The sequence below is a fragment of the Candoia aspera genome, chromosome 1 (genome assembly GCF_035149785.1).
Source record: "Candoia aspera isolate rCanAsp1 chromosome 1, rCanAsp1.hap2, whole genome shotgun sequence".
NCBI classification, from domain to species: Eukaryota; Metazoa; Chordata; class Lepidosauria; order Squamata; family Boidae; genus Candoia; species Candoia aspera.
Window position 1 is genome coordinate 337,297,223 of NC_086153.1, and position 10,902 is coordinate 337,308,124.

General features: G+C 49.3%; 1 protein-coding gene across 1 annotated transcript in view; it reads left to right on the top strand.

Moving 5' to 3' along the window:
- Positions 1–8,685, top strand: part of SBNO2 (strawberry notch homolog 2) — a 121,686-nt gene extending 113,001 nt beyond the window's left edge. The window contains exons 27-32 of the mRNA XM_063290868.1: positions 817–911; positions 2,053–2,145; positions 3,327–3,458; positions 3,571–3,647; positions 5,325–5,515; positions 7,617–8,685. Of these exons, the coding sequence (XP_063146938.1) occupies positions 817–911; positions 2,053–2,145; positions 3,327–3,458; positions 3,571–3,647; positions 5,325–5,515; positions 7,617–8,176 (1,148 nt within the window). The 3' untranslated portion in view covers positions 8,177–8,685. The remainder of the gene's footprint in view (positions 1–816; positions 912–2,052; positions 2,146–3,326; positions 3,459–3,570; positions 3,648–5,324; positions 5,516–7,616) is intronic.
- The last annotated feature ends 2,217 nt before the right edge of the window (positions 8,686–10,902 follow it).

Sequence of the window (10,902 nt, forward strand, 5' to 3'; positions counted from 1 at the left end):
TGTCTCCCAGAAGCTCCCAAACAGGAGATATAGTCCTCTCCCTCCACTGTTCCCTTACAACGGGCACTGGCGGCCTACTGCCCCCAACCCAGAGGTAACATTGAGTCTCAAGGCTCATAGACCTCAACAGCCCTTGTCTTCCATGGGTTTATCAGACCCCTTTGAAAGCCATCCAAGTAGGTGGCCATCTCAGTGTCTTCTAGTTAGGAATTTCACAAGTTAAGGCTGTAAATCAGATGTTCCATATATCGGCCAGGGCTACTTCTATTGCTACCCCCACCTTGATAAACGTCAGCAATGCCCCTCAATTCTCACATCTTTGGGGTTATGTTAACGGTTGTGAAAACAGTTTTGTAAATAAACCAAAACATGTGTAACTCAAGTCGTCTCATCTCCTTGCCCTGTTGACTCTAGCGTCCCTTTGCCCCTCTCTCTCATGTTTCCCGTGTCTGTTTTGGATGGTAAGATCTTTGAACAGGGTTGTCACTCCTGTTCTTCCTAGAACACTGTGGATGGTCCCAATAATGGAAGGCAGTGGACAGGGAATTATTATAACTCAACCTGGGCCATTCTGTGATGTCACAGCAGTCGGGCTACTTCATGGAAGGGATGAACTCACCGTTTTCAAATTTGTAGCCCTGCCTGCAGTGTAACATTACAGAACCACAAGACCGGGAGATGGAACAAAGGGGGACTTGTGGGTATGTTGGGGTGGGGAAGAGAGATTTGGGGAGCGTTCCATCCGCATGTTTTTCTGAGCTCCTTCCAACCCGAGATACCACCCTACTCATTCTCACCGCCTTCTCCCTCCCTCAGACCTGGCTCCTGGCATTGATGAAATCTATGAGGAGAGCGAAGAGGTTTTCCTAACACCAGGCCACCCGCAGGATGGCCAGGTGGTCTTCTACAAGGTAAGGATTTGCAAGAGGAATCTAGGACTTGGCTCATGAACCTGTCGTTGGTTCTTGTCCACCTCTGCTCATTCTGACTTGCTGCATCTCTCCCAAGCCTCAGACTGGGGTTTTCCTAGCTTTGCCTGGAGATCCATTGGATCTGCAATCTACTACACCAGTGTTTCTCAACCTTGGCCACTCTGAGATGTGTGAACTTCAACTCCCAGAATTCCCCAGCCAGCAGGTGTGGACTTCAGCTTCCAGAATTCCCTAGTAAGCATGCGTGAACTTCAACTCCTAGGGAAGGAGGCTAGGGAATTCTGGGAATTGAAGTCCACACCTGCTGCCTGGAGAATTCTGGGAGTTGAAATCCACACATTTTAGAGTGGCCAAGGTTGAGAAACACGGTTCTACACGCAAAGCTTATGCTCTTCCACTCAGCTGCCAGTAGAGGCGTGCAAAATGTTTTGAGCTCCGATGCTTTGGTCCTACCCTCACAGAAGTATCCCACGCTCAAAACAAGAATGCCGCTGTCTGCTTTTTCATGCCGTGTGCAGTTCCATAGATCTCTCACATGTCTCTCACAACCCTTTCTAAACTCTCTTCCTCACCCACCCACCTTCCCACCCAGTTTTGGTATTTTTCCTCTTAGGGAACAACAAAGAGGCACCGCAGTTTAAACCTGTAGAACTGCACTTACTGAATTACTTGGAGTTTGGTTTCATTCGGTACTGAATGAAAAGGAGAAAAATAATTGAACGCAAATACTTGAGATTGTGATCATTAAATGTCCCGCAGAATGCTTTTTCAAAGAGGGTGGAGGAAGAGGGAAAGAAACCATTTGAACGCAATGTTCGTGCAGGCCTTGAGCAGAAGCTTCACACACACTACTAGGGTGTCGCCTGAATACTTTCGATGCCTACAAATAGCTTTGCCAGCCGGGACCTCCCAGGTGTTTGAGACCACCTCTCCCAGGAGTCTCCAGGCTGGCAAAACACTGCCTGAAAAGCCGAGGCGGTAAATCTCATTTGAGGCATCACCGGGGAGGCCAGTGGCTTCCCTCTAGGACTTTTCTCCTCTGGGATGTGAACTTGAAAGCCGGTCAGTGGAGGTCTGCCTTCTCAAACCACTTCCGTGCTTGTTTCTGCCCCACCTTCAGATCAGCGTGGACAGAGGGCTGAAGTGGGAGGAGGCCTACGAGAAGTCCCTCCACCTGACAAGCCCTCATGATGGGTTCTACCTTTCCCGCAAGGTAAGAGGACCTGGTGGGGATGCAGGGGGTGGGATGGCCACTTTTGGGGTGATAAAGTTGTAGGGCGAGGGGAGAGGTTGGTAAGCACTTCATCAGAAGTGAAAACCTTCCCTTTTTTAGTTGTTCTACTAAAGGGCTTTGGGGGGGAGGAGATTATTTTGGCAAATGGGAGGTTGTTTCAAGGAGAGAAGATGTGCAAGGTAAGGGGAGGGGAAATATCACCCTAAAATAGAAGCAGACGAGGCCTCCAAGCTCGTTTAGTGAAGACCAAAAGCAGCAGCTGTAAATTGATTCAGAAAAACTAAAACAAAACCCACAAACAGCTTCTCCAAATTGTTCCTGGTGACCTGGCATCGAATCCTAAAGCTGGAAGCAGCCATTGAGAACATGGAGTGTAAAACCCCTTTGCTCAGTGCTGGAATCCAAATGAAAGCAAACAGCTGGCCAAGAGGCTGTGCAACACCTTGAATTCCATTCAGAAGAGGCATTTCGGAATGCCTAGGAACACATGCTCAACAATTGTCTCGGCTCATTAAAGCACCACATCTGTTTGCAAGATCGTGCAGCGGCTGCTTCAGTGAGTCTCAGGCAGAGCAGCATCTGTGTTGCTGCGTCTTCTGAAGTGCCTCTTCAAGGATCTCATTGTCTGCGTGCTGAGCCTAAACTCCCGTCCGTGACCCCAAGTTCCTAATCTACAGTACAGGTAGTCTTTGCTTAACGACCACAATTGAGACCAGAATTTTGGTTGCTAAACGAAGAGGTCATTAAACAAATCTGACCTGATCTTACGACCTTTTTTGCAGTGGTTGTAAAGCGAATCACCACAGGCGTTAAGGAAACCATGTGGTCATTAAACGAATCATGCAGTTCCCCACTGATTTTGCTTGCCAGAAGCTGGCCGGGAAGGTAGAAAATGGCGATCATGTGACCACGGGACGCTGTGATGGTCATAAATGTGAACCGGTTGCCGAGCGCCCAAATTGTGATCATGTGACCAGGGGGACACTGCGACGGTTGTAAGTGTGAGGATTGGTCGTTAGTCAGTTTTTTCAGCACCGTCGAAAGTCTGAACCATCACTAAGCGAATGGTTGTTAAGTGAGGGCTACCTGTACCAAGTTTTGGGGAGCACCTCTCTCTCCTCCACCCCCTAAACTGACTATGAACACTATGCCCCCTGCAGGTTCGAGGCAACAAATACACCTGCCTTCTAGCAGAGCAGACCCGTGGAAAATACTTCACCCTCTACAAGCCGAACATCGGGAAACAGAGCCAGCCGGAGAACATGGACAGCCTTCTTAAGAAGTACCAGCCGGTAAGGCACAGCCTGCAGCAGTGGTGGCTGTGGCCGCAGGTCCATCTTTCTCCTCCCCCATTCCCAATCCATCGTGTCCCTGATAGTTCCCTCTTGCTGGTCTTCCATGCAGGTGTCGCCAGCAGATGCTCAGCCCCACTGGGAGAGCAGTTACGAGTTCTCCCTGAAGCACTGCAACCATGCTGTATGGTAAGTTGCCTTTGAGTGCTGCACCAAAGACAGGAACTCTGAGGAAACAGAAGCACTCTGGTTTCCTGGAGTGCAAATGGAGATGCGCATTGCCGGACTGTAGCGCAGGGGTGGACTGCTTTCTGATGGTGGTGTTGATAGAGTCACAATTCAGTTCCTTTGGCCTTTAAGGCCTTGAGGGGTGGCCAGTGAAGTGACAATGCTGGAATGGATGGGGGGCATCTTCATTTTTTTAACACTTTGTGGGTGTCAGCCCTTCAAGGCAGGCCAGATCAGGAAACAAACAGCAAAGATTCCAGGAATGTGACTTGCGGTTGTCTGGTAGAATTCAATTTGGTAGGCTCCTAGAATTTCCCTCTGCCCCCTCTGTACCAAACAGAATCAAGGCAGAGTTATTTTGAGTCTCTTTCTCATGCCTCCTTTCCCAGCACTGAGCTGTCTTTTACTTGCTCCTAACGGCTCCTACATTCCTTTACCAAGGTAATCTCTGTACGCCTCCACGGTGGAGAAGGTTGGCTGGACGCCTTAAGCCTCACCAATCTGAGTGGAGCTCGACTGTTTTTAAGGGGTGAAAACAGGTGCTTTGAGTCTCCGCAAGCCTTAAGGAGCCCCCTTTGCTCTTGAAAACCAGCCCCAAACCTAAAAACGCCAACTTTGGGCTAAAAACGTTGTTCCTGCCCACTCTGGGCCTCTAGGCAAGGTGGTGGGACCTAAATGCAGTTTGCAGGGTTCCCCCTGCCCACCATACACGCAGTCCTCACTTAACAACCATTTGTTTAGTGACGGTTCGAACTTACAGTGGTGCTGGAAAAACTGACTTAGGACTGGTCCTCACACTTATGTCCATCACAGTGTCCCCATGATCACAATTTGGGTGCTTGGCAACCGGTTTGCATTTATGACTGTCGCAGCGTCCTGTGTTCATGTGATCGCCATTTTCAACCTTCCCAGCCAGCTTCTGGCAAGCAAAATCAATGGGGAACCGCATGATTCGCTTAATGACCACATGGTTCACTTAACAGCTGTGGTGATTCGCTTTACAACCACTGCAAAAAAGGTCGTAAGATCAGGTCAGATTTGTTTAATGACCTCTTCGTTTAGCAACCAAAATTCTGGTCTCAATTGTGGTTGTTAAGTAAGGACTACCTGTAACTCTTTCTAAAGGAGACTTCTTCTTTGGCAAGCTCCTTGTGGCCCACATAGGAGCCCGTACAGCTGGAAGCTTGATGAGGTGGACATCCGTTCTGAGTAAAGGGGAATGAGGTGTCCAAGCTGATACTTGGCCCTGGGGGTCCCTTTTTCTGGCTCCAAAGCTGAGCTCCCAGCTCTTTTTGAGGCTAGGTTTATGGGGGGAGAGGGGATGAAGGCTTGTTTGGGAGTGCTGCGCAAACTCTGTGATGCCTTGACTTGTTGCCCCTTAAACCATCCTCCCTCTGACCCTGGTGGCTTGGCTTCCGTGGCAAAGACACAGATTGATGCTGCCACCACAGGCAAGCTTGTCAGGTAGGCCTCAATACTTGTTTAGGCTTTGCCTAACGTGCCTCCGCCCCATTCTTTCTTTCTAAGCGGCAGAGCGCAGGAGGACGTGGCTGGGAAAGTCCGTGACTTGCCTTTCTTCTGCTTCTGTTCCTCGATGTCCCCCCTCCCCCAACCCACCCTGAAAACAAAACCCCGCAGGAACAGGAACTGCAAGGTTGTCCAGGAGGGAAAGGAATGTTTCCAGGGCACACGTCTACGCCACTATTACATGCTGTGCGGGGCACTCCTGCGCGTCTGGACCAAAATCGCTAGCACCATGGCCAATATCACCAACACCAGCTATCTGCAGATCGTCCGCCTCAAAACCAAGGAGAAGAAGAAGCAAGTTGGTGAGTGGAGGACTCGGGCTCTCCTCCCCCCGGGGCGAAGGGGCCGAGGGTGGAATCACCTCCCTCTCAGATCCTGGAGTCCTAGGCTTGGAAGTGGTCCGAGGCCCCGAAAGCCTCGGGAGAGATGGTGGGGAGGCTGGGCACGGAACGGAAGAGAGAGCAGACACAGACAACTCAGCCAAGGGATCAGCAGCTCATCTCACAACCGGCCACTAAGCCCAGGTGGGGAAAAATCCGGGTCAGGGTGTTTCACAGTGTTCAGAGAAACTCTCCTTAACGAACAACATAAACGAGGCTTTGGCAGTTTCCAAAATTCTGGAGTTACCCCAGAGGAGCATTCAAGATCCCTTACAGAAATCTAGGTAGAGTTCTTTTCTTTCTTTCTTTTTTTTTTTTGGATATAATTTTTATTAAGGATTTTGATTAGAATAGTGAAAACTAATACAAACCAAACTTAAAGAAAAAAGAATAGTAAGAGAATAAAACGTGCAAGAAAAAGAAAGGAGGAGAAAAGAAAGAATATGATAAAGAAAAAGAAGAGAAATATGTAGAGAAGTGACTTCCAACCTTCCTTACGACAGGCGTAGACAAATTTAGTAACTCTTCATCCCCTACAGATGGACAAATATTCTGACCCAGCATAAAAGACCTTACCATGGGATCTGTGACTCGGGGGTGGTGGGGTGAGCATCCCTGGTCCTGTCTGTGGCACATCTACCCACCCCTCTGATAGCCTAAAAACCAAACAGAGCCAGAGTGGGAAGACGATAGCCCCGGGCCCGGTTTCAATTCTCTCTGGAAGCTGTGGGAATTTCTGGGGATGACAGGGGTTGGTCCCTCCTCCAGGGGGGTGTTGGGGAGGCCAGTGAGGAGGGAGAACAAAAAGAGAGAGGAAGGGGAAAGGGCAGAACAGAACAGGAAGGATTGGCCTGTTCTGGACTCCATCTTCCAGCTTGAGAGGTTGCCTCACATGGCACTTGTTGCTTTACTGTGTATAAGATTCTGCAGCTTTGTATAAAACAACTAGACAATCCGCAGCCCGCTGGGTCATCGTTTTGTTTCCTAACCAGATTCCTCAATTCCTTCAACCATAGCAGAGCTAATGTCCTGCCTTCACTGGAAAAGTCCTTAGACATTCAGGGAGAGATGCATGTAACCAATGTCAAAAGTAGCCAGTGTTGAACTGTGTATCACAGTCAAACACCAGGAGTTGACCACAGGAAAGGTTTTATGGCACTTCGTATTATGTTATAAAATGTTTTAGGGTAATTTTTATGTCGTAAAATGTTTTATAAAATTTGCCAAATTTCAATTCCACTGGAGTCGTGGGTCCCAGATTTTGGACGCATTCTGTAAGTTAGCCCGTTTGAGGTACCTTGGCTCAAAAACCGTTGCCCTACAATGCCCCGTTTCACCTAGTTAGAAGTTACAAAGTATCAAACAGACACAAAAGTTTTAGGAGGATATAGATTGCTCATAGCTATTGGAAAAGGCAAACAATGGGGCAGGTTCAGCTTGCACTGTTAGATACTCCATGCTCCCTCATCTGACACCCCCACCCAGGGTGCCCACAGGTTTGAGGTCAAAAAAGGCAAGAGGGTGGCCGTGTTACTGCAATCAAAGTGTCACCCATTTTTTACGTGCCTCACGTAGACACCCCTGTAGTGCAGTTGGGTTAGGAAGCTACAACCTGAACACGGCTTGAGTGCCGTGGAAGAGAAGACTCACAGACGGGGTGAAGGATTTCCTCAGTTTAGCATCCTCAGGTGCTAAACTTGGGTTTTAGTTTGTGCGTGCGGCACACCCCATTCTGACTCTACGCCCGTGAATTCCTTGGAGGGATTCTTTTGTCTCCTCCTGCTCCAGAACTGCATTTCTGCACATACTGTTTTTCCACATTCTCCCCTCATCCCTCACCCTTCCGTACCTCCCTCCTTTTCTCCGTAACCCAGATCCTGGGCGCCCCCGCCTCCTATCAAGGTTACAGGACTCTAAGCCATGGTTATGTCCTCCGGGGGGGACCTCTGGAGTCGGGCGAGTGGGATTTTAGAGTCTCGCCTCCTGCCGAAAGCTGACCCGGGACATTTTATCCTTTCTGCAGGGATCAAGATACCGGAGAACTGCGTCCATCAGGTGCTGAAGGAGCTGAAACAGATGGACGAGAACGTGAAGCAGAAGCAGAGTCAAGCCATGCTGGCGCCAGCGAGGCCCATGCTGCCCTACCCGCTGCTTGTGCCGCCGCTGGAGCTTAGCCAGCCCGCCGGGTATTTCTCTGCCCAACACTCTTCCTTGCAGCAGGACGAGGTCTTGGACCTGACCCGCAGCCCCCCCGGCGAAGGTCTTCTGGACTTCTGCTGGACAGAGCCTTCTCCGCCTCCCCCGCCCCCCCAATTCAGCTTCCACCCCCCCTACGACAGCGCGGCGTTGGTGGGCAGCTTGGCCCTCAGCGGCTCCCCCTCCCAGCACGAACACTTGCCCCCGGCCCCGCCCATCCCAGCCGCCCTGGCAGACATTTTCTCCTCGGCCAGCCTGAACTACCGGGAGCTTGTGGAGGAGATGATGCTGAACCCGCACGGCCTGGGGAGCGAGAGCAGTGGGCAGGAGCGCCAGAGCGTCATCCAGTTCAGCGGCCCCCTCCCCGACCTCTACGACGCCAGCTGAGTCGGGGGGAAGGAGGTCCCCCCTTTCCTTGGGCTGGGCCACTTCAGGGGCCGTGCTGTGTTTTTATACCAGGTTGGAACGGACCACGTCTGTCTCTTTAACGGGGTGGGTGGAGAGAACTCTCGTCAACAGAAACAAAGTTTATTTATATATAATATACAGTCAAACCTGTACTAATTTTTTATATGCTTATATAGAGAGAGATGTACAAAGTGGAGTTGTGGAAGAGAAGGGGAAGCGGGGGAGCAGCGATGCCTAAATGCTGGGGGAATCGGGCACTTGAGAAAAATGGCTACTTGCCAGCTTCCCCATCCGCCGGCTGCTTCTCAGCACCGGAGCTTGTCTTTCTGTGCTACCCACCAAGAACTACTGAGTTTGGAAAGGGAGGATCATAGAATGAGTGTGTGTGTGTGTGTGTGTGTGTGTGTGTGTTTACACATATATACCCACACGTATATTCATTCTACCTGGTTTGTCAAAAGAAGGTCCAATTCAAGTGACAGCCCAAAGGAAAAAACTTTCTCAAAGTCCCTGGTTTTATTTTTTGCACAAAGAGAGAATGTTGCACAATCAGATTTCTGTAGATTCCCAGCTACTGGTCTGCGGGGGACCCTGAAAGTTTCTGATTCTCATAGAGAGAAAGCAAGCTTTGAGTAAGCCATGAATTGGGGGGGGGGGCAAAGTTTTCTAAAGTTTTGATCTTCAGGAGCATAAGACAACACTGTTTTTTCTCACCCTTTCCAGGCAGTGCCTGGAAGGAGCATTGCAATCATGCGCCCCTTTCCGCAGTCATACGTTTTAGGCTTCTGGGGCAGGGCTTGAGAACGTGTGTGTGTGTGTGCATTTTAAGGAGAGCCCTCTGGGTAGCCCCTTTTTGAAATGTTTTGGGTTTTTACTAAAAGGGGACAGTAGGGGTACAAGAATCTGAGAGCTTAACACGGAGTGCTTAAAAGAAGGAGAATTCAATTATTGTTTTAATAAGCCAGACTTGAAGAGACAATTATAAGCCAAAAAAACGGGGTGGGAGCTTTGGGCTGCAAGGCATTCTGGAATTCAGCTGAGGTCAAAGATGTCTGTTTTCCTTCCAGTTACACGCTTCCCCCTGTACTGGTAATGTTCAGGAAAACTTGGGCTGATCTTTGCGCTCTACCCCATGGCTCTTGAGCAGTGTTTCCCAAGCTTGGGAACTTTAAGCTGTGTGGACTCCAACTCCCAGAACTCCCCAGCCAGCATGGCTGGCTGGGGAATTCTGGGAGTTGGAGTCCACACAGCTTAAAGTTCCCAAGCTTGGGAAACACTGCTCTTGAGTGTCCATGCAAAGACAGAGATTTTGTCAAGGCACCATCTGAGTTTAATTGCTTTCCATCAATGGCAGTTTAAAGTGCTTTGATCCTTAATCTCCAGCACTTTGCTTTTGAACCTTCCTATTTTTTACCTCCACCCCTTTCTGAGTCGCTCAAGAGGGCAGGCTGAGCTTTCCTAGCTTTTAATCTCACCCTGTGAAGGAAGGTAAGCCGAGGTGTGACCAGTTTAGGGTTACTGAGTAAGCTTTATGGCTCAGCCAGCTGTCTCCCCATTTAGAAGTTCAGGGTGTAGCACTGCAGGACTTGGTATCTCCAGAGCGATGGCTTTTGTCCTTTCGGAAACATTTTTCAAAAGCAGGCTTCATTCAGTCCCTTCTTGAGTGCACATACCTGAGGTTGGAATTCCTCATTTTTGGCATTAAAGTGGATTGCCCTGTGCTAGTTCTTCAGCATGCCTTTCCCTTGCTGCAGCTGCTAAGGCTCTGGGCTGTCCTTGCCCAACTTGGTGGCCTCCCCCGGGTGTGTTGGGACTTCCACAGCAAAAAAGCACACCAGGTGGGAATTTGAGAAGTCCCAGTTCTAACACAGCTGGCAGGCTGCCCTAGAACTCCTGTTCTGCTGCAAATATCTTCCCGTTTTGACTCACAGCTGCTGTTGCTGCTAGGCCAAATTCTCTATGATCCTGGGCATTAAAGCTTCATAACAGCTTCCCAAACCATTGGATATTGCCCCAAACTCCTCGCGATGCAGGTGGTTCCAGATTTTCCCCACCATCTCTGAGATTGGCATAAACCTGCCACAGAAGGAAGATGGCTTTGAATTGGGGGCAGAGGATGCACACGTTTCATGCTTAGAGGGCGGGAGGGCTCAAATGCGCATTTCAGCAGGGATTAAGCTGGGCCTCAGCCAAGATAGTATTTGCAGAGAAACTTCTGGCTGGCTTTAGTGCTGTCTTCGAAAAAGGATTCCTTGCATAAGAAAGGAAGGAAGTTTGCTCTTCTCAGATAGCCCCTGCCATTCAGGTATTTTATATGTTCTTAAAAACTAGTTAATTTTTTTAAAACTATCTAGCATGGTGGTTATCAAGTAAGTACAACAGTAAACTCACTGGCGTTTCTTCCTGTGAAGCTGGACGCCTTTGTACGGTTCCCCCTCCCGTATCACTGCCACAGGTCGCCGGCATGCAAATTCTAAACAGCCGAGCATTGGGATTAGATCTTTAGTTGCTAGCTTTCTAGCCCTTATGACTTATTTCCGTGTGAAAATGATGATTGGGAAGAGCAGGGCATTGGGGGTAAAATCAGAAAACTATGCAAAAACGCTGAGTGCAGAGTGTTAATCTTGATTTGAAACCCCCTGAACTAGGGATCCCCATCACCCAAGTACCCCAGTAAGTTTTAAAATGTAATAGCCATTAAAAAA